Source organism: Pungitius pungitius, chromosome 19 (genome assembly GCF_949316345.1).
Source record: "Pungitius pungitius chromosome 19, fPunPun2.1, whole genome shotgun sequence".
Classification (NCBI taxonomy): Eukaryota; Metazoa; Chordata; class Actinopteri; order Perciformes; family Gasterosteidae; genus Pungitius; species Pungitius pungitius.
In genome coordinates, this window is record NC_084918.1 from 16,520,498 (window position 1) to 16,543,664 (window position 23,167).

At 46.0% G+C, this 23,167-nt stretch overlaps 1 protein-coding gene across 1 annotated transcript in view; it reads left to right on the top strand.

The window, feature by feature from the left end:
- The first annotated feature begins 1,519 nt into the window (after positions 1-1,519).
- The window catches only part of cubn (cubilin (intrinsic factor-cobalamin receptor)), a 38,452-nt gene continuing 16,804 nt past the window's right edge, over positions 1,520-23,167 (top strand). The window contains exons 1-39 of the mRNA XM_062559374.1: positions 1,520-1,830; positions 2,400-2,529; positions 4,045-4,140; positions 4,333-4,371; positions 4,475-4,576; positions 4,704-4,807; positions 5,294-5,420; positions 6,294-6,462; positions 6,751-6,882; positions 7,851-7,946; positions 8,296-8,420; positions 9,629-9,821; positions 9,926-10,044; positions 10,143-10,377; positions 10,680-10,861; positions 11,011-11,173; positions 11,805-11,995; positions 12,215-12,371; positions 12,680-12,855; positions 12,972-13,137; positions 13,498-13,723; positions 13,967-14,097; positions 15,384-15,573; positions 15,684-15,844; positions 15,967-16,148; positions 16,294-16,450; positions 16,800-16,987; positions 17,158-17,317; positions 17,454-17,635; positions 17,872-18,040; positions 18,617-18,798; positions 19,253-19,409; positions 19,606-19,722; positions 19,797-20,123; positions 20,191-20,323; positions 20,400-20,605; positions 21,986-22,167; positions 22,348-22,540; positions 22,777-22,974. Coding sequence (XP_062415358.1) covers positions 1,709-1,830; positions 2,400-2,529; positions 4,045-4,140; positions 4,333-4,371; positions 4,475-4,576; positions 4,704-4,807; positions 5,294-5,420; positions 6,294-6,462; positions 6,751-6,882; positions 7,851-7,946; positions 8,296-8,420; positions 9,629-9,821; positions 9,926-10,044; positions 10,143-10,377; positions 10,680-10,861; positions 11,011-11,173; positions 11,805-11,995; positions 12,215-12,371; positions 12,680-12,855; positions 12,972-13,137; positions 13,498-13,723; positions 13,967-14,097; positions 15,384-15,573; positions 15,684-15,844; positions 15,967-16,148; positions 16,294-16,450; positions 16,800-16,987; positions 17,158-17,317; positions 17,454-17,635; positions 17,872-18,040; positions 18,617-18,798; positions 19,253-19,409; positions 19,606-19,722; positions 19,797-20,123; positions 20,191-20,323; positions 20,400-20,605; positions 21,986-22,167; positions 22,348-22,540; positions 22,777-22,974 — 6,265 coding nt within the window. The 5' untranslated portion in view covers positions 1,520-1,708. The remainder of the gene's footprint in view (positions 1,831-2,399; positions 2,530-4,044; positions 4,141-4,332; positions 4,372-4,474; positions 4,577-4,703; positions 4,808-5,293; positions 5,421-6,293; positions 6,463-6,750; positions 6,883-7,850; positions 7,947-8,295; positions 8,421-9,628; positions 9,822-9,925; positions 10,045-10,142; positions 10,378-10,679; positions 10,862-11,010; positions 11,174-11,804; positions 11,996-12,214; positions 12,372-12,679; positions 12,856-12,971; positions 13,138-13,497; positions 13,724-13,966; positions 14,098-15,383; positions 15,574-15,683; positions 15,845-15,966; positions 16,149-16,293; positions 16,451-16,799; positions 16,988-17,157; positions 17,318-17,453; positions 17,636-17,871; positions 18,041-18,616; positions 18,799-19,252; positions 19,410-19,605; positions 19,723-19,796; positions 20,124-20,190; positions 20,324-20,399; positions 20,606-21,985; positions 22,168-22,347; positions 22,541-22,776; positions 22,975-23,167) is intronic.

The following is a 23,167-nucleotide window of genomic DNA, read 5'->3' on the forward strand; positions in this document are numbered from 1 at the left end:
TTAGAAGAACACAAACACGCACGCTTAGGCAAACCAGTACATCCAAAACCAGTAGGCACGTAACACCGGCAGCATGTAAACACCAGCCAGAATGAACAAAGCAAACTCACAAGGGGTGTAGAAGGGTTAGGGCTAGCCGGCTTTGGAGTACAGCTGTCAGTCATGGCTGTCTCCAAGGGGACTGTGGATAGACATAAATAAGGTTAAATAAAAAGTTAAATCACTACTATCATAGATAATTGTTCCAGTACCTTATTTGTGGCATTGTAAGTATCGGATATCGCAATATTTTGGGAGGTATAGTATCAAAGTCCTAATTTTGAAATCGTTAGAGCTTGGGTGGGTCGCTTTGAAGGGTATTGCATACTGAGTCTAGGGGTCGGTCTGTATAGCTCACGCTCCAGGGAGGATTGTCACTTCATTTCCTGGTACTTTTCAAATGAAGCAAAAACCAGCTGATCCAGGCTGGAAAATTTATATTGAGTCTGTATCCGCACGCATGTGTACTGTACAGTTTTTGGCCAACCTCTGTGTGAGCAGGATACTGCTTATTTATTAATTGTTTAGTATTGTGATTGGGAAAATGTCATTTTAAATAGGATTATTGTGTTTGTGAAACAATTTTCAGTTTCTACATCTACTGTGGTGGTGTTGCATCATTATTTTCTAAGCAACTTTAGTGGGATTGTCAACCCTTTGTTTTCTCTGCTACATACTTTTTCCTGACCCCATGACATTTTTCGAGGTCAAGGTTTGGAAATGAAGATTGGCAGATAGCTGAGAATATTAGTGTGGTAAATACATGTTTGTTTTTAGAACCATTGCACTAGATCCTTTTCAGTAAAAGATTCAAACCCAGTTTGTTATTATGAATATTCAATATTTATTTTAGCTACGTTTATATCTGATTAGGACTTTAAACATACATTGTATCTCTACCTGGCAGCATCACAAGCAGGCTGGTCTTCACCTCTAATGTTGGGCCTCCTGTGCTGCAGGGCCTTGTTACAGCGTCCACCATAAACACGCCTTTATCTTTATTGGCTGCCTCACATGATTTCAGGCGATTAAACGGAACGCCCATTGAGTGTGTGTGTGTTAGAAGATGTCACCTCAGGGAATAAGCAATGATGGGATATCATAAAAGACTGAGAATACTTGAGTGTGGTTTATAACAATAATAAAACATATACATGCATCAAAAGCACTTTTTAAACTGTAAAACTGGTCAGAATTATTATGCAACTACGAGCAGTCATGTCTGATACGCATTAAATATCTCCATACAGCGCTCGCTGTTCAGGACTTCCAGATATCTGAAATCCTACACACAAGGTTTTAAAGATAAATATATGAAGCTAAATTTGAATTGTGACTGATCATAAATCATGTTTTCTGATCACAGCCTGCTGTGACAAATACAGTAAACAACTTTTTATGAGGATAATTTGGATTTTGTATTCACCACATGTACATCTTCAAATTGACTAACATCGGCATTTAAAGTGCCACACAGCAGGTTACTCATCACCTATAATCATGTGAGGGACAGTCTCACTAAATAACAAAGTTAACCATCTTTGGCCATTTGCGACGTTCTTTATGGTTGTGCGGTCAGGTCAAAGTCTTTGCATGAGCATTAGAGTGTGGCAGCTCATCAAACCCCAGTAAAGTAGTTTGGAGTGTTGATGCGACACATCTCCTCTCTATGGCTGGAACACTGCGGCTTTCATGGCTGCTCTCCATGCTCATTTTCCTTCTGGTGGGACTACAGGGGGAGCCGAGGGACACAGCACCAAGAGCGAGAGAGAGGAGCGTCGGCAATGACCAGTGAGTTGGGCTTTGTCTCTAACCAGAACGTCTTAGAGTGGGCGATTAGTAATGACGACGTCCACCAACATTACTCTGCAGAACCTTTGTGCTGGCAAGGAACAACAGTCAGTTGGGTTAAAAAAGGACCTACTGATATTTAAGTCAATGTTAAAGAATCAGCCTTTAATATCCCTTAGTAGGCCAATTGCATGCAGTTTGTAATTGTATTCTCTGTGATTTCAACGACCAAAATCTCATTCCCAAAATGAGTAGTAATCAAAGAAAATAGTATGTAACTATAATCGCCATCATGCTGCAGCTGTTTTATCCACCATTTCCTCACTCCTCGATTCTCGCTTGAACCGGAAGTTTCATACCAGAGATGACAGATTCCAGATTAATCTGTATTAAATCTAAACTCTTACTGACTGACTACTGCCAGGTTCAAGCAGGATTTCTGATGGAATTTTATATCTGCACCTATAACCTAAACCTCTAATGGATGTAACTGTGGTGGACCTAAAAGACACTGTACCAAATTTACCAGCACACGGTCTAATGAGGCAAGTGGTGCTTTGACCCTGTAGGCCGCGTATGCTCTCAGATGATGGTCATCTCGTCTTCACAACCGGAGACAGTAAAGAAATCCGCTTCAAGACATCAGCATCAGGCCGGGTTAAAGTGGATAATGAAGACCTCACCCAGCTCCTGAGCCAGGTAACTTTACACTTTATCCTTGACTAACGTGCACACATCATGTGATGAATAAAGTAGGTTGCCATGCAACAGCTGCCCCTGTGGAGAAAAACAAGTTGTATTTGTGCTGTTTGTTTTTATACTGCAGCAGGTAATTGCTAGTCACATTTTGTGGGTCTGTGGTTTAGCCCCTCTGAATACTGAATGCTCCGGTACTAAACATAATTTGTTAGTGTTCGTGACAATTTTAGACATGTGTGTGAAGGGGGAGGGATGTGGGTACTTATTAATAATATTTTATAAAAGTGTCCTCATTTATTAGGGGTATTTTTGAAACCTAAGTGTGATATTCCCACACAAGCCAAAACAAAGGAGATGATTGAAGGAATATCTCTGTAAAAGCCACTGTGTCCTGTAAAACAGTCCACTAGGCAAGTTGGTTAACTTAAAAGGTTGGATGACTTGCTACTTGTAGCTTTTGATAACACTTAAATTAAATTGCTCATTTAGCGCAAATCAAATATTTGCAGCTAATAAGACTGAATTAATATAACTATACTACTACTAAAACTGTTAGTGTAATGTTTTGAGGTGATTTAATGGTGTTAAAATTGGCTTTAGCTTCTTTGTGTCACGGTTTGGCTTCGCTTCCTGTTTTAGTTTGAAGTTTCATGTCTCTTGTGGTCCTGGGTTAACTTCACTTCCTGCCTTGTCTTGTGATTGCGTGATTGTCTCCACCTGTGTCCAATCACCTGCACCTCCCTTGTGTATTTAAGCCCTGTGTGCCTGTTGTCCCCTGTCGCGTCATTGTCTAAATGTCAGTCCTCGTTGGAGCACGTTTTTGGTTTGTTCAGGAATAAAGAACACTTTGATTGGAAAACTCTGCGCTTGAGTCCTCCCTGCATCCTGCTTCAGCAGCGATCTTGACACTTTGTTACAGAATAGACTGCTTATTTCTCAGTAAGGCAACATGGACCTATAGACCGTTTCAGAACAATTTTATTTAAAATAGCCTTTTATGATACTTTACCCAGCAGAACATTTTTTTTTTCTTTAACCAAGTCCCATTGAAACCAATACTCATTACAAGGGAGACATGGTGTCAGGGTGCTGAGGCTGAGGTTGCTGTTGCTGGTGCGCAAGGAGGACTCAGACGCAGAGTTTACGGGTTTCCAAAAAGGTGCTCTTTATTCCAACAAAAAACAAGACTCCAACAATCAAATTGTTACTGGTTACTGATGATTGCAATTTTTTGTTATGATTTTTACCTTTTTTGACATGTGCTATATAAATTAAGGTCATTTCTAAATCCTCCCTATTTGAAACAATAGAAATAACAGGACTTTATAGAATTAAGCTTTTACATGGGAAGAATGACAAGTTAGTAGAAGATTTAGTAAAACATTTCCTAAAAAGTTGAGTACACACTACTTAATCTATTTAATTACATTAGACGTTCGGGTTTACAATGCAAGGATTTCTTCAGGAGCTATTTTGTTTTTAGCTGATTTGGAGTTTTTAACTGTCTGATTTTAGATCAAAACCAACAAGGAAGATATAAATGACATCAAGGTGAATGGAGGAGGTGTTTCCCCTGAAATTACCAACAAACTAAACCAGCTGGATACCAAGGTAGGACATTAAAGCCTGGTTTAATGCAACAAACATTGTTTTTATTTATGTAATCACATTTTAACACAATCCAGACTGTTTTGGGTTTATAATGTGAACTCTTTGGAATTCATCTGTACAAATATAATACCAGGATTTGTCCTGAATGCACTATACATGTCCATAGTACATACGTTACATGGTGCTTTCCAGGTGTCAACACTTCAGAATAAAGTGACTACACTCGAATCGGTAAGATATATAAGTCTCAACATGTACATCTGTTAAGGCTCAAACTCAAGACTGTTCCATATAAAGTATTTCCCGTTGCCTTTCTTCTCCCTTTTTCCTCCAGACAGTCCAAAGGCTGTCTTGCACCAGCAATCCTTGTCAGAATGGAGGAACATGTCTGAACTTACTCAACTCATACTACTGTCTTTGTCCCAGTAACTGGGCGGTGAGTTCTATTCTATTTGGAGCTGGTATTACACAATGAGGGATCACTACAGGTTAGTCTCATTTATAGCAGCTTGTTTTGCTGATTCTGAACCAGTTGGTCCTTCAACTCTGTTTGTGTGTTTCAGGGTCTTAACTGTGCAACAGATGTGAATGAATGTCAGGTGTTTTCAGGATCATTTCAGAGTTGTCAGAATGGAGCAACCTGTGTCAACACCCCCGGCTCATTCAGGTATGTCTAATGCTTCTCATATTACTTTACTGTTTACTCTCTGCAACAAAAGGAAGAATAACCTCCTTACAAAGCAGCCCCACTGCATTGAATCAATTGAAAAAGAGTTTGCCACACACATGTGCATGGACATGTCCAAGTGGCCTTTCCTAGAGATCCGGCTTGAAGGTGTGGTACTTGGACAGTTGTTCCACCAGATCAGCCAACCAGAGGCAGCCAGATACAAACAAGCATTCACACACACCGCACCCCCCAACCCAGAACCGAGATCTGTCTCCCCAAATCAGTCACATGTTCATATATGCTTCCAAATACCTTTGTGTTTGTGACCAAGCAACCCTGGTTTGGCCTTACATTGTTATATTTACTTCATCATACATTCTGTTACAACACATAATGTATCATTTGCTAGCCTTAAACATGTTCTTTTTTATCCAGATGTTTTTTGAGTCATGTACAGCTACTACTGTTTGTGTTTGTGTGCAGTTGTACCTGTTCTCCCGAATGGTCAGGATCCCTCTGTACGGTGCGTTATGATGACTGCAGGAATGCGGGACAGGACCTGTGTGTACATGGCACATGCATCGATGCAGACCGGGTCACCGCTGGACAGGTAACCGGTGACCAGAGCCTCTCGTGGAAACAGCTTCCCAGACGATAGTGCTCGTCCGTTTTCCTCAGCAGTTTCATTGGCCGCAATTTCTGTTGTTGGGAAATTGAGTTTAATTTGATTAAAGTGGGCTCCAATTTACTTGAAGAACTAGCTTTGCCAAGTGTGCAAAGCTCCTTTTGTATGAAAACGAATGCAAAGACAAAAAGAGTAGCTCATTGTGCATAACTGGTGTAGGGATGTAAAGCTCTGCCGACTTCATGAGGACCAGGGACCTTACTCCAACACTTTGTTGTCTTTGTCCGTTTAGTCGCAATGCTTTTGACATGGCCAGTTGAAATGTCATGTTCCTTTGTTTCCACTGTGAAATCCCTGCTCTTCCCATCTTAACCTCTCACTGGAGAGAGAGGAAAACCAAAAGAGACCTGACATACAGCGGAGAACTGTGCAAAGGGTTCCTCCATGTGTCAAAGTGGCAAACGGACCACTGCTATGCTAAGCTAGCTAGCTGGAAGAGTCCCCAAGATGATCAAATGTGTGTAGTTTTGTGTTTAAAATGACATTAACAATTAAAGAACAGTCAAAATACAATACATTACTCATTACCAAGATTAATGAATTTCAAAAAGTGTGATTAATTAATTTTTTTAATCCATTGACAGCCCTACTACTGTGTATATATGTATGTGGGATTTCTTTGTTTCTCCCAACAATACCAGTAGCAAAAGCAGTAGCTTTTCAGTAAAACTGTGCTCAATACAACTAACTAGAGCATTTGTATTGACTGCCGATCTGTTCTTAACCACTGCTCTCAAATGACAAGTCAGCATTATTTATTCTGGTGTTGATATGACTGATTATTTTTCCAACAAACAGCCTAAATATCAGTGCATCTGTGAGAGTGGCTGGGATGCTCCAGCTGGGAACCCATCCTGTGTGTCTGATGTTAATGAGTGCAACCTACCCAACAAGCCCTGCTCCACCAACCCTGCTGTTTCATGCTACAACACTCAGGGATCCTTCTACTGCGGCGCCTGCCCTGCTGGTAACCGTTACAAGCTCCACCGACACAATCAGCGCTCAGTGACTTGTCAAGCACTCTTTGCATTCGCTACACACTACTCGACACCAACCGACAAGATAGAAACCAAAATAACTTTGGTTCTATCAACAAAGATTCAAAGTGAAAATATCCACATACGAGTTTGCCACCTTTCTCCATTTCCCCAGCAGTTCTTTTCTGTAACCCCCCTGCTCCCCAATGCTCTCATTGCGCAGTACCTTGCCCAGCCCTATTGAATTTATACTTTTTTTTAAATTCTCTAATATTTAGGTTGGCAAGGCAACGGCTACAGCTGTCAGGATGTGGACGAATGTTTGACAAATAATGGCGGGTGCTCCTCCACTCCTGTGGTGCAGTGCCTAAACACCATGGGCTCTTTCCACTGTGGCCCCTGCCCTCCAGGTATTGTGAAGCTTCCCCTTCAGTTCAAAGAATGTAATAACTAAGAAACCATACACAGTGAAATATGAATAGAATCATATATTTTTTTCTAAATAGAGAGTCCTCAGTCTGAAGCGACTTACTTACCAGAAGATCCTGAAAGTTCTTCTCATCCAACAGTCTTTGAAAACTTCCGGACTGTGTTCTTTGTGTGAAACCGGATGTGATTGGCTGCGCATTCAAAAGTAGCTCCTCCCACTTTGACCTCTCTCTCCTCTCAGTCTCTGAACGTTCTAATACATTCAAAGGAATATACCTTAAAGCTTCTTCATGTATCATGTGACATAACACAGCATGGATAATATTGGTAATACACTTAATTAATAATACATCTTAAATCATCACAGTTCATCACATTTAAAGCATTATGTTTAAATCAGTTTATATGGTAGAAAAATCAAACATTTGCCTCTAAGGGCTTTCCTACATCCTTTTGCTGTTAAACGGCCGGACAGGAGAAAAAACTTCCCAAAAAGAAAGAAATCCATCAAGAAAGGATTAAGTGTCCTTCCCCTGGCTTTACCTTTACATTGTGAAAGGATGTGTCCAGTAATGAATTCATAATGCAGTCATTCAACATACTAATAGAATTCTAGTTTGTGTGAAATTAGATATTACAACAGATATTATCATTTTCACCGCGAGACGCGCTCATCTGCTTAACGGGGGGGTTACTATTCTAACTACAGTACTATGAATTCTGTGTGATATCTGGATATCCATCAGAGTGGTGGGTGAGCCTCTGTGTGTGAGAAGGATGGTGCAACTCAGCGTCTACTGTTCTAGTCTCTGCAACAGGACGCAATGATCTATGGATCAGAGACTAGTAGAAGATCATTCCTTTTAGTTCATCTCAAGCATGTCACCAAGCCTTAGGAGCTCCAATGCTCCCTCCCCTGCTTTTAAATACAGATGTTGTATTTGTGCAGGCTACGAGGGTGATGGGAGAGCGTGCACGCAGACCAACATCTGCAATATCAACAATGGAGGTTGTTACCCTTCAGCCACATGCGCTTCCAGCCCAGGTAAAATCAAACATTATTGAATTACTTTGGTCTTCTCTGGGAATGTTCTTTGTGGTATGGGAGCCAGGAGTCAAAGAAGGTAAATGTCATTTCTAAATTGGCTAGGTGGTCTTATTATTGATCATTATCAAAGCACAACTATTTAAAAAAGAATAATTTTTCTTCTTATTTATCTATTGAAAATAGATATATGGAAATGCAATATTTTTCTTTCAATAGAACGGATTCACTTTTAACTCAACATGGATCACATTTATTTGATTTGACAAAGTAACAAACTGTTATAATATTTTGGGACATGAGCACACGCCCTTCTCCTCCTAATCCGACCCCCCTCCCCCCACTCCAGGCACCAGCCTCCCTGTATGTACCTGCCCCCCAGGCTACGTAGGCAGTGGTTATGGACCAACGGGTTGCTCCCAGACGAGCAACACGTGTGAGACAAACAACCCCTGTGTCCACGGACAGTGTGTGGTGAGTGTGTTCATGATGATGTGAGAATGTCTCTTAACGTCATCTGCATTCAAGAAGAAAATGCTGAAAGTATTCTATATTTATTATAGGCAACAGATTTCATGAAATGCCTCAAACCAACAATGAATGTACCCTACTAACAAGTTGTGTGGATGTGTGTCTTTTTCCTCTGTGCCATAAGGCTTCATTGTTACTATCTATAAAACCACTTATTAAGGCATTCATTGGATAAGTCTCTTGGATCCTGTGATTCCATTGTGATTGCTGCCAGAAAAACTCCCCTCACTCCCCCTCGTCATTTAATATGTACTAAAAAATCATCATATTTCATACAATCCTAAATATAACATTTAACTAATTTAATATAGTCCAAAATCTAAACTCGCCGTGGACTCTCTGGGGAGCATTTCATTCGTGCTAGATGCGAGGGGGGGCGTGGCTTATTGCACTGCCGTCTAAAGTCTAAATAGTTCCACTATAGTGTTAACTCTGCCTGAAATCGATCTCACGGCGTCTTGTCCGTAACCCTGTGGCACGAAACGCTCGCGCTGCGTTTGACGTCTTTCCCGACGTTCACACCAAAGTTGAGACCCTCCCCCACAGTATGATGTGGACAGTACTGAGTTGAATGCATAATACACTTAAGGCGCGTTTCCACCGAGCAGTACGGTTCGGGTCGGTACGGGTCGGTACGGGTCGGTACGGGTCGGGTCTGTTAACCATGATTTGGCGAGCGTTTCCACCGCCAACAGTACCCTTACTTGATGGCGTGGTATTGGACGGAAAGTAGATTGACGTCATTCGATCGCGCGAAAACTGAAAGCTAACCGCAAACAACAATGGAGACAAACAGCCGATCCTGTTCTTGCGTTTCGATATGTGGCTGTTAAAGTAAATGCTACGCGGCGACATTGTTGCGACGGTGTTCCTTCGTGTGTTGTCTTTCCCCTTGCGGCACGCGCAAATGACGACACTCTTTCAACCAATCAACGTTCTGCAGTGAGTCTAGCTCCTCCCTTTAGTACCAAACAACTGTGCCAGGTACCCCAACGGAAGGGTACCCAAAAAGTGGTACGGTACGGTGCGGATCTTTGGTACTTTTCTCAGTGGAGACACAAATAAAAGGGTACCGACCTGACCCGTACCGTACCGTACCACTCAGTGGAAACGCACCATTATATATGCATCCTGCACTGCTGCTGTCACAGGCCACCACCTCAGCCCCTGGATACGTCTGCACTTGCAACTCTGGATGGGAAGGAACACTCTGTGACCACAATGTAGATGAATGCTCAAGCAACCCCTGTCAGAATGGAGGAACCTGCAGCGACAGCATCAATGGGTTCACGTGTACCTGCACCGCGCAGTGGACCGGACCTCTCTGCCAGAGCGCGCAGCAAGGTATGGACCACAGCCGTGATAGGGACACTGTGTAAACCTCTCAACCTAAATCTGCTGCATGAATCGCTGTGTGTGTGTGTGTGTGTATGTGTGTGTGTTGACAGTGTGCGGAGGCTACCTATCGGGCCCCGCTGGTTCCTTCAGTTATCCCAACACCCCAGGTCACGATGAATATGAGCACCAGGTCAGCTGTGCCTGGGTGATTCGCATTGACCCCAACAAGGTCAGCAGCAGTGCTCTTACTGTTTGTCTGTCACGTCCTCTGGACCCATTCATCAGATAGCATGTGAAATGTGTCAAGGTGCCTTCTCTCTCTTTCAGATCCTGCGTGTTACATTTCCATTCTTTGATCTGGAGAGCAGCTCCAGCTGCAACTATGACTTCCTTCAGATTCATGACGGGGACAGTGTCTCTGCTCACATGCTGGGGAAATACTGCGGCCAAAACAACCCACAGGAGCTGCACAGCTCCCACAACTCCCTGTACTTCTGGTTCCGCTCCGACCACTCGGGCAGTGCTGGTGGCTTCACAGTGGCTTGGCAGTCCCAGGAACCAGGTGGGGCTGCTCCGCTTTAACACATGACGCATGACCAAACAATGTTTACTACTGAATCCTACTTTAGGTAACAAATGTGTCTTCTTTAGTCTGTTGATGAATATATTTGTCCTCTTTAGGGTTAACTAAACATCTTTGTGAAACAGGACCCATGAATGATAGCACAGCGTTGGTTACATCACCCTCCATGAGCTAACCCTAGTCCACACCCTACAATAGCGATGCTAGTTGTCATAGTGTGTGGCTTTGGACTGGATTGAAGATGTTGTCAAGCTGACCCAAAGCGTGGTTGTTCCTCTTAGTGTGTGGAGGCCAACTAACTGCCAGCTACGGCAACATTAACTCCCCGGGTTACCCTGGAAACTACCCTCCCAGCAGAGACTGCTATTGGACGGTGGCCGTGGAGCCGGGCCGGCTCATCACCTTTGCATTCGGGACTCTGAGTCTGGAGCAGCACCCCGACTGCAACTTTGACTTTCTTGAGGTGAGAAATGCTGGATTGAGCCAAATAATCCACATTGGGATTAAAGTTATAAAACATCCTCCATCACTCAAAGCCAGGAGCTGTTATAGGACGTCAGATGTGCGTTCCATGTGCCATGGCCGATCTATCTCCACTCTCAAATATTGTAGATCCGAGATGGTCTTTTGCCTGAAGACGCGGTTCTGGGAAAGTACTGCAGTACTGCATTACCCCCCCCCATGCAGACCACTGGTCCAGCTGCATGGATCCACTTCCACTCCGACTTCAGCATCTCGGACCGAGGCTTCCACATTACATACACAACGTCACCAAGTAAGAAGCTCCAATGGAAGAGTGGGAGCAACATTACACAATGGTTAATAAATACCTCCCCCCCGGGGGTCTGAGGATGTACAAACGACTGATTGGAGCTGCACTGACAGCTGACAGCAGTACAGAGAGCAGCCTCACGATTGGTCCACTCTGAAAGGTCAGTGTTGATGCAGTGTAGTGTCCTCTGGAGGACACGAGTACGCTGAGACTTCACAACCTGGAGTGGACCATGGAAGCTCCTGCACAATGCTTTAAATTCCTGTATATTATTAATATTAGTGTAATGACATACAGATTCATGTTCTTTTGGGCATTATTATGTCACTGTGTCATAATAACGAATAATGAAATGATGAGCTGTGCTTCTGACACCTTGTTGTGGTCCCTAGCAGGCTGAGCGTGTACATACCTGTCCCAAACGTCTTGGCTCATCGCTTGTCTTTTGCTTCTCCAGAATGTTAGAATTGATCAAAAAGGAAAGGCAACACCTCCTCGGTATCTAGTTTCTCTAACAGAAAAGTGATGGTCAAAGAAAATCTTTTTCCTGTACTTAATACTTTAATGATAGTTGCAGCAGGTGTCCCTGGAAATGGAAGCCTTAAGTGTCTTACCCTGATGTGCTGTATCCCAGGTGACCCCGGCTGTGGTGGTACCTTCACTGACAGCGAGGGCATCATCATATCCCCCAACTGGCCCAACGACTACGCCCACAATCGGCAGTGTATCTATCTGATCAGGGTGCCAGAGGGGGAAAGGTTGGCCCTCAACTTCACCCACATGAACCTGGAGAGTCACAGCAGCTGCACTTTTGACTATGTGGAGGTAGGACCTGTTTGGGTAACTTCTTCTCAACATTAACCCCATACCTTCCAAAGTACATTTGGATAGAGCAAGAGATGGTTTTACTAATAAGATTTAAAGTTTGCGGATGCATTTTCTGACCAATTTGACGTGAACATTTTGTCATGATGAAGGTTTCTAAGGTTACTAGAATCAGTAAAACAAATACCTTGAGCCCTCTTCCGTTACCTCTCGTTGTAGGTGCGTGACGGGAGGACGGAGACGGACCCTCTAATAGGGAAGTACTGTGGGAGCGCTTTGCCAGCGCCTCTCCTCTCATCCTCCAACTCGCTTTGGATCCGCTTCAGGTCCGACAGCTCGGTCAGCCTGGCTGGTTTCAGGGCGCTCTACACAGTAGGTGAGATGTTGAGATAGGTCAGGTCAGTGGGCGGCTGCCACGCAGCCACATATCACCCCTGGTATTGGTGCTATTTGGTTGTAGCTCTTCTACTATTGGCCCGCCTTGTTCTGAGAAGGATGGAAGCGTTTCACAAAATCAAATTAGAGTCCAATGAAAAACAACGGTGCATTCAGTAATGGATCCAGTAATATTAGTTCATGAATACTGGTACATTTCTGACATAAGGAGCAGCAGTGACTCCTGGTGACGGAAATTATTCCATTCGTGCAGACTAAGCTGCAGCCACTGACTCCTTCTCTTCCCAGTGTGTGGAGGCTCTTTGTCTGGGATCGGCCAGCTTCGCTCCCCCTACCACCCGGAGGCCTACCCCCACAATAAGGTCTGTGAGTGGGTGATCAACCAGCCACAGAGCTACGTGGTCACACTGCACTTCCTGTCGTTTGACCTCGAGGGGGCTTCCTGCGCCTTTGACTTTGTAGAGGTAAACAATGTTACACTGTGAATGGACTTAAATATAACCTATTCTTTGGTGACCTGAATCCTGTGAAACAACATGCTGTGTGGCCACTACACACACACACACACGCTGTCCTCCAGGTCAGGGACGGCTCCACATCTAGCTCTCCTCTGCTGGGGACATTTTGTGGAGCTGAGCTCCCCCCCCGGCTGCAGTCCACTCAGAGATCCATGTACATCCGCTTCAAGAGCGACTCATCCATCAGCAACCGCGGCTTCGAAGCAGCCTACGACTCTGCCTTGGAGGGTGAGGGAAGGCTCTCGTTCAGTTTCTACTTGTTCATACTTTATGGGCTTTGATTTTGGAGGGAGCGACTACTTCCTACATCGTTCCAAAATAAAGGACACTATGAAGACCATGCTCAGAGATACGGACATAAAGCTCCACTTCCAGAAGCAGTGACATCATCTTATTTTCTATTAAACTACGACTGTGTGCTTGTGTCACTAAGGACAAATTGATGGCTCCCATTCAGCAGGAATGTGAAGTATACATTAGCGGTAGTCAAACATTAAATGTTGTATAACGTGCCAGCGGCTGCTACAGAGCTTCGTGTTGTGACCCTGCCAAGCTGCTTTGACCTGTTCTCCTCTTTTGCGGCACCAGGCTGTGGAGACATCCTCACCAGTCCTTCAGGCACCATCACAAGCCCCGGCCACCCCAACAACTACCCCCATGGTGCCAACTGTACCTGGTACATCAGCGTTGCCCCGGGCAACCTGGTTCGGCTGTCGTTTGACTCTTTCAACCTGGAGTACCACGTCAACTGTAACTTTGACTACGTGGAGGTGTACGACAACGGCACAGTGCAGACAGGAACCAGAATTGGCCGGTACCTGATCCATTCCTGTTTATTTATATATGCACATGTGAGATACACAGGAGCATGTACGTGCTCCACAGGGAGACTAGTAGACGTGAGAAGGATAGACGAGTGTCACTATTAAACATTAATCCAGTGAAGCAGCCTGAAACCATGTGAGACCACTCTCAGAACCTGGTGCTCCAATGATGGGCACAGCTTAGGGAGCATCTAATGCTTCCTCTTCATAGGCATGGGGGGGCTGTCTTGCAGGTACTGTGGCCGCTCGGTGCCTCCTTCCATCACCAGTAGCGGCAGCCAGCTGACCCTGCTGCTGGTGTCGGACTCCAGTTTGGGCTCTGAGGGGTTCTCTGCCAGCTATGTCTCCCTCAACGCCACCACAGGTAGACCATTGATGCTAATGAGTAATGTAAAAAGGCTAGGAACACACATGTAGCCTCCTCAATCATCCTGCACTCAGAACCTCATGATCCATAATCCAGAGATGACTTAGGGATGAGAACCATGTGTACCAGATGAAGTGTATGGATTTGCCAACATTGTGATATCGCATAAGTAAGACTTAACGCAGCGTATTTGAACCTTATTTGAATCATTAAATGTGGTCATGCTGGGGAGGCACTAGTCTTTTGATCGCTGAAGAAACGGGTCAGTACTGTGCTGAAATAACACCATGAATATATAAGTGTGATTGCTGCCACCTTTGTAGTTTTTCAAGCTCATTTCAGTAATAAAAACGTCCCTTTAAACCACAGAGGACTTGACAATGAGTGTCATTCAAAGGTAGGGTTGGGTATCGTTTGAATTTGAACGATTCTGATTCCGATTCCTTGTTTCGATTCCGGTTCCCAGCGATTCTCGATTCCGATTCTTTTAAGAGGCAGGGTCAAAAAAGTTTAAGTTTAAGATATTTTAAATGAGCTAGCTAACCAAGGGTCTTTCTGAAGGAAATAGTCTGACTTTCTCCATCAATGTTAATTCTATGAACTTTTGATTAACTTTACAATGAATTTCTAACAGGGCTGTTTTCAGCTACAATATAAATATCAAACTATGAACTTGGATATTGTATAAACATTACAATTATTAATATATTTTAACAGGGGTACACTTTCCTCAAGAGAGCTTTATTTTTGAAACCTCACAAAAACACATTTACACATGAGTGTGTGATACTGCAGGTACTTAAAGGTTACCTTGCTCCCACTGATGGGCCCTTGGAGCCAGAGGAAGAGGCAGCGCGTCACACACGGGGCACACATTTACTTCCACTCCACGACCTCGGAGGTGCTTCATCACATTTGACGTGCACCCTCTTATGCATGAAACAATTTTGCTGCAAATGTTGCATTTTGCCGAGTTTTCGGTTTGTTTCGATAAGTGTTACCACACTTTGGAGCGCCGACGCACGCTATCCATGTTCGTTGTGTTACGCCAACACTTCCACTGGACGCTTCTTCGTTGGTGTTCAGAGGTTTCTTTTTCTGGTCGGCGCCGGCGGACTGAGAATCAAAACTAGGAATCAAATTTTAAAGTTTTGAATGATTCCGGGTAAATCTAGTCCCGATTGTGAGTGTGAAGGATGAGTTTATTATACACTAACCAAACACAGTGGTGAATATTATATTCCATTACTTAAATCTTCTATGAACTGATTTTATCTCATCAGACTGTGGGGAGACCTTCACCTCTCCTACAGGCTCCTTCAGTTCACCCAACTACCCCGACTACTACCCCAGCACCAGAGACTGCATCTTCAAGATCGCTGTGCAGGTCAACATGCAGATCATGTTGAACTTCAGCCACTTTGAGCTGGAGGGCTCCCCTCCTTCCTGCAACTTTGACTTTGTTGAGATCAGGTGAGCAGTAGTTGAGATGGTCGGGTGTTTCTGCTCCTCCACACTGTGCGTGTTCACAAGAGACGCATCATCACGACCACTCACACCTCCAACCCCGCCGTCTGTCACAGGGACGGTGGCTATGAGACGTCTCCCTTGATCGGTAAGTTCTGTGCTGCTCAGGGACCTCCGGTGCTGGTATCCCATAGCAACCGTCTGTGGGTTAGATTCCACTCTGACCACAGCGTCACATACGGGGGATTCATCGCCCACTGGGACGGCACTCAGACCGGTGAGTGGCTCCTCTTATTTCACTTCATCAAGTTCCCTCCAGTTTGGGTTCTATTATTCATCACTTGCACAGCTTTGCACCTCCCATGTACTCACCCCTCTGACCTCCTCACTATTTCCAAGGCTGTGGAGGGATGCTGACCACTACATCTGGAGGCCTTTCGTCCCCCAACTACCCGCTGCCCTACCATCCCAATGCAGAGTGCTACTGGACCATCAGGACCAACCAGGGCAGCCAGCTCCTCCTCTCCTTCTCTGATTTCCACCTGGAGTCCAGCTCGGCCTGCTCTTATGATTACCTCTCTGTGAGTGCTGTAGCTCCCACTATGCACTGGTTCTAATGCTATTCCCTAGTTTTACAATAGTTCTCCTGCACCACTTGCTAATCAATGGCGTTATTCATGGCTCTTTCTACATTGTGTGTGTGTGTGTGTGTGTGTGTGTGTTCAGGTATATGACGGTAACAGCACTAGTGCTTCACAGCTGGCCCAGTTGTGCGGCACTCAGCTCCCCAGCAGCATCAGCTCCTCCAGCAACCAGCTGCACGTCAAGCTGCGCACCGACGGCAGCGTGAGCGCGGGAGGCTTCCTGGCGTCCTACACCTCCAGTAGGGAAAATAAAGCTGCTTAAACTCTTCCAGGAGCACTGCTAGGTGCCCATACATCAGTGAGGCCGTTGTTGTATCATTAGATACGTTTCCCCTTTATTTGAGTAAACCCATCGGTGACCATCTTACTTTGTCATTTAGGTATTTTAAGCCCTAACATTCAGCAGGGTGATGATGTTGCACCATTAAAACTCCCCTTTACAGTAGTAACCTTCTTTTAATTCTATTGGAGCATCTGCCATGCGAGTTTGGGTTGTGTCTGTTACGGCTGTGCTGCTAGTCCAGCGTCACTGTGTGTTAGTATCCATTCCTGCTCACTTGGTGACACATGAAACGTTGTTTTGTTCAGACTGCAGCGTGCTCATCTCAAACCAACACCAAGGGGTGGTGGAGTCACTGAACTTCCCCAACAACTACCCACACAACTCAGAGTGCAGCTGGACCATCCAGGCCAGCACAGGCAACACCGTCAACTACACCTTCAGTGCCTTCCAGCTGGAGGACTCCTCCAGCACATGTCCCTTTGACAGCATCACGGTACACATGGGCTCCGGGCCACACATGAGGACTGAGCGCTCTCTGTTTCCATGGTGAACCAGACGTGGCCCACAGTCAACTGGAATATAGTGGATGGGATGATTCACTTCTATGTGCCGTCTATGGTTGTCCACCCCCCATACACCTTTATTACTATGTATCTCCTGTAGCTTTTTGATGGGCCAAACCAGCAAGCTCCGCTCATTGGAACCTTCTGTGGATACACGCCCCCACTGGCCAACCACACTGCCAGCTCGGCTCTCACCGTGGTCTTCACCAGCGACTCCTCTGTGTCCCTGTCGGGCTTCCAGATGATGTGGTACCAGAATGGTAAGGGATGAGACCACTCACCTTCTCCAGTTTGAACTTGAAGAATCAAGGTGGTGGTTTTGAGGTCAGGTGAAGTAGAAATACAGTAACCTATAAGGGAGTGTTGGAATCAGCTGCTGTCTGTGTGTCCGTGCAGGCTGTGGTGGGGAACTCTCTGGTTCCACTGGATCCTTCAGCAGCCCAGACTACCCAAACCGGTACCCTGAGAACAAGGAATGTTTCTGGTATGTAACCACGTCGCCTGGCAGCAGCATCACCCTCACCATCCACGAGTTTGATGTGGAGTTCCACCCAGACTGCAACTACGACCTGCTGGAAGTAAGATGTGCTTCCATCTGCTGCTGTACCCTGTGTGGCCCACCAAAGACTGGTCCAGCTCCAGATGCTATAACCGCCCCTAACATTCTGTGCTATGTAACCCATAAGGAATGAATGTAGGCAATAACTGGACAATATCTGAAGTGTACAATTCACTTATAATCCAGACGTACGTCTTCATCCGTAGACGAAGTCTTACCTCATCTAATGACCCCCCACCCCACCCCCCCCCTCAGGTGTTTGGAGGCCCCGACCTGTTGGCCCCTCTGCTGGCCAAGCTTTGCAGCACCACGTCCAGCCCAATGCGTGTCTCCAGCACTGGCAACCTGCTCACAGTGCACTTCAAGTCTGACGCCTACGTGAGCGGCCGAGGCTTCAATGCCAGCTGGGCTGAGGTGCAGGGAGGTGGGTGGATGAGTGCATGGTGGCCACGCCCCCTGCCATACAATGCTAGCAGCAGGGGGGACATACAGGAGCTCAGGTGAGGAATAGTGTTGTTCAGGCAGAGCAGGTTACATGCTCCAGTCACCCCACGTTAGGAGCTACTGGACATCCTAAAGCACTTTGTGAGATAAATAACATGGTACATTTAGGTTTAAAATGTTTGATAGATACGACCTCTGGACTTGACTCGGGTTTGTCCATCGTAATCATTTTTAATATTAGGGTCATGTGCACCCTAACACCTGTTAGCACTGAGATGGAGGGAATTAGTGGTTTTATGGCAATGGGAATTGCAATAATGTTGGAATTTAAAAAATAGTAAGAGGGCTGCCACCTGCTGGTCTGCAACGTGCAGAAACCACTAGAGATTAATCATGGAACAGCCTCCAGCCTCTGAGCCTCCGAGGTTTGGAAGGAGCTATCCTATGCATAGGATGCTGCTCTGGCCTGGGCCTGGACCCACCACAGCTGCACAGCATGTTCCATCAGAGACGAGCTCTCTTAGTAGCCTTTAATGGAGGGACTTTCTTCCTGCAGGCTGTGGAGGACCTGTCACTGCTCCATCAGGGGAGATCCATTCTCCTTTGTATCCCAGCAGCTATCCCAACAGCGCCGACTGCTCCTGGATCATCAGCGTGGATCCCAACCATCGTGTCTTCTTCAACTTCTCTGACATGGACATTGAATATCATAGCAACTGCTCCTGGGACTATGTGGCTGTGAGTGATGGATCTAGGGGGACTTTGTGTAGTTATTTTTATTTTCGACTGTATGTTGGGTTATAGCTTGACTCTATGGCAAAGACACGCACTTGATCCCACACCAGACTGGAGACCTTTTGCTTTTAGCTCTGGGGCTAACTGGACCTAACTAACGTCAGTGACTGCAGACACACAGTAAAGCATGACGCCTTCTGGCTCCGCCCCTAGTCCGCTCACAGCCCCCTGGTCACCAACGCAGGACAACCCCCCCAAACCCTGGTTATTAAGTATCTATCGCCCCATGCCCCCCCTAGCTATCATCATCATTGAGACCGAGTTCCCCATCGAGGAATCCAAACATGAAGGTCAAGTCACGGACAAACTCTCCCAAGAGTCACTGACGATGGGGACAATGTAGAAATGTGCTGCATAGATCCAGATTTACTGAAACCACATGTCTCTCCCCCTGTAGATCCACGACGGTCCGACGGCTTCTTCTGCTCTGCTCGCCCGAGTGTGTGGCAGCAGCCTTCCTGCCTCCATCACCTCCACCCAGAGCACCATCTATGTTCGCTTTAGGTCTGACTTAAGCACCAACCATCGGGGCTTCAGGGCTCGATTCTCTCAGGGTGGGCCTCTCTGACTTATTACATTCAGACCGTTTTGTTACTCACTTCTACATTTCTATGTCTCGGACAATCTCACTGTGCTGTTTAACACGAAGATGAGCTTCATGTTCCACACAAAGATGCAGTGAATACAGAGAGAAGACAACACTTGGACAATGTAGTGGAGATTGTAATGCTTCTATTACTGCTGACACAGCCTGTGGTGCAACCATCATGACGGATGACAACGGGGGGGCCATTGTGTCGCCTCGGTACCCAGCGGCGTACCCACCCGACCAGAACTGTAGCTGGATCCTGAGAGCGCAGGAACCATGTGAGCTGCGTCCCTCAGACGAGACACGTGTAAAACAAACCCTTTGGATGTATAACTTGTCTCTCTGTTGCTAGTTAACCATGTGACTCTGTCATTCACCGACTTTGAGTTAGAGATGATTAACTCAAACTGCTCTCATGATGCTGTGGAGATCTTGGACGGGGACAACTACCAGGCGCCTTCCATAGGTACTTCTGCTCCTCGACCTCCTGGGTCAGCTGTTTTCTATGTTTACAACAGGAGCTTACAACTGAAATGTAATGGTTTGTCAGGGCGCTACTGTGGCTTTGAAATACCTCACCCAGTGACATCCTTCAGTAACTCCATGGTGGTGAACTTCATCTCGGACCACTCGGTGTCCAGTAAAGGCTTCAGAGCCACCTTCTCGGCATCCACCTCCAGTAAGACAAACCAGTGTTACTCCCAGTGCCAGAGGACGGCGCTCATTGTGTCTCTTCTTCTGCTCAGGCTGTGGAGGAGATCTAGTGATGGAGAGCGGCGCTTTCAACAGTCCCAACTATCCAGATGCTTATCCGCCTAACGTGGAGTGTGTGTGGACCATCAGGAGCTCTCCGGGGAACCGCCTGCAGCTGTCATTTCTGTTAGTCAACATGAGAACACACTGTAGGCCCGACTCAGCTGTATTTAATGATGAATGGAACCTGTTCTGCGTCCAGGACCTTTAGTCTGCAGGGAGACTCTGGCTGTCACAACGACTACGTGGAGATCAGAGAGGGCACGTCCACGGGGCCTGTGGTGGGTCGCTTCTGTGGCAACGAGCTGCCCTCTAACTACACGTCTGTGGTTGGTCACATCCTGTGGGTGAAGTTTGTGTCCGATCCGTCACTGAGCGGCGCCGGATTCAGAGCCACCTTCTCCCACTGTGAGTCCATCTGTCTGTCCGTCCCTCCCACCAACCAAAACCTGACCGTTCTATTTTCTTATAAATATATGAGTTGTGGATGACCATCCCAGCTGGTGTGTAACCAGAGCACTGTACTGGAACTAGAACAGGGGCTGTTTCATGCTTGTCCGGCTTACTAAAGTGCTGCTGCTTGCTACTGATTCCCCCGGATCACAATCCGTACTGGACATGGTATACAGTGGGTCATGTGTGCTATCTGTGTCTAGAGAGGGCTTCCTTACAGGAGGGAATCATACTATGCCTTCATAGGACCTCAGATGGATCCCATCAGCAACATGTGGAAGTCATTCATTAAGCAGCAAGTATTCATCAGTTACAAGACACACATTAACTCGTTTTTGGGACTTTCTCTTTCTGTAAATGTTTACATTATAATAGTGGTATTGTCAACAATGTCACCAAGCTTAATAACCCTTCCCATGCGAGTCACAGCTCTATCAAGGAACGTCAGACTGATTCTTCTTAAGGATGATGCTTTGGACTACACAATCAGTGTGCAGCATTCAGGGACTGGATCACTGAAGATACTAGACAATGAATGTGACTCTCTATTCTTAGAACTAGTTAATATGTTATTTAAATTGGTAGTGCTGCTGGCTGCTACTCATGAACCCTTGTGGAATACAATGAACTTATATGTTCCTTTCCAAATAGAAATATATCAGCTGCTTGCAAATGGAAAATCTGGCCCACTGTGGACGACCTGCTGGCCTGAAGCCCCACAGACAAATGTTCATTTTAAATGTCTAACCCACGGGTGTCACACATATGGCCCGTGGGCCGGATGACGTTGCTAGTGGGAAAATTATAGAAAGACATAAATTGCATTTCTATAAAAGTATCTGCTATTCCTAATGAGTCCACTGGGGGGCGCACTCTGAGTGAGCGCATACTTTGGACCAGGGGGTCCAGGTCGCTCACCAACGCAGTGACCTGATGTGGAAAAATATCACAGCTGGGGGGGTAGATGGCCATGACAGCTGGACCGTCGCCTATGATTTGGCTGGTCTGGCCCCCTTGAGATCAAAGAGCCATTATGTGGCCCCCGACCTAAAATGAGTTTGACACCCCTGGTATGCACGACCAAAGCCACGGTTACAGAGATATGTGAGTGACACCCATGTAAGCAGGGACCGTTACTACCACTTACTACTGAGACAAAGACTGAGTGACATTGTGGGTCACAGTTCGGTCCGTCTGGGGGAAACGTCTCAGTGGAGAGCAGCCTGTACCTCTACATGGTGTCGTGGACAGAAGACTGTAACATTAGCATTAAGCATGTTAAACTGTGGATGATGGACATCCCAGTGTAACACGTGTAACTTTGTTCTTTGTCAGTGTATGGTAATGATGTGGAGGGGGAGTTTGGTCAGATCGCATCACCGCTGTACCCCAGAACCTACCCCAGCGATGCCCACTACCACTGGACCATCACTGTGGAGGGGGGCAGCTACATCCAGATCCGCTTTTTGGACATGGACATAGAGGACCTGTATGACTGCAACTTCGACCAGCTCAAAGTAAGAATGAGTGAGATGGGAAGTCACGGTTATTTCATATTTGGGGGACTTTGACAGTGTTACTGCAGAGCAGAGAGAAATACAAGCACTCAGAGGAACTAGGAAGGATTCCTGGGACAGCAGAGACACCAGAACAGTGTTGATTCAGATGGAACCCCCTGATCTATTCTGTCCCTCCAGATATTTGATGGCCCTGACGTTCATCACTACCCCATTGGAACGTTCTGTGGTTTGGCCCTGCCCACTCCCTTAAGAAGTTCTGCAAGCACCATAACCCTGCAGTTTACAACAGATTCACTGGTGGGAGGACGAGGTTTCCTGGTGGAATGGACTGCTGTCCAGGACTCTGGACCCCCGCCCACTGTCATACCAGGTGGGACAATCTGAACACAGCACACAAGACATGCACACTACATGCGATTTTACATTAAAAAAAAGATGTAGAGGAAGATTTGTAGAAATGAAGGTTAGCGCCTCGGACTCCTCTTCACATCACATCACCAAGGTGGACCAAGCACTCGAGTATTACTTAGCGTGTGCACACCCCAGCCATGGTACGACATGTGAAGCAAGTGCATGTGTGTGTGTGTGTGTGTGTGTGTGTGTCAGGTGCTTGCGGTGGAGTGCTGATGACGGGGGAATCTCCTGGCTTCCTCTTTTCTCCTGGCTGGCCTGAAAGCTACGCTCCTTACCAGGAGTGCACCTGGTTGATACGTTCTCCAGGCTCGACGATAGAGTTGAGCCTCCTTTCTCTGGACATAGAGGACTACCCCGGATGCTACTTTGACAGCCTCGTCATCAGAGACGGTAGGCCATGAGTGAAAGCCCAAACCTCAAAAGCTTTTGTCCTGTAGGTAGCAAAAAGCCAAGGAACCCGTCAGATTCTCAGGCATCTGACCATAATACAACTCATTGTTAAGTCGGTATTTTTTCAATGTGTGACAACACAAGCTGTTGAGTTAGGTCCATTTATTCCTCTGAACAGCTAGTAATGGATTCC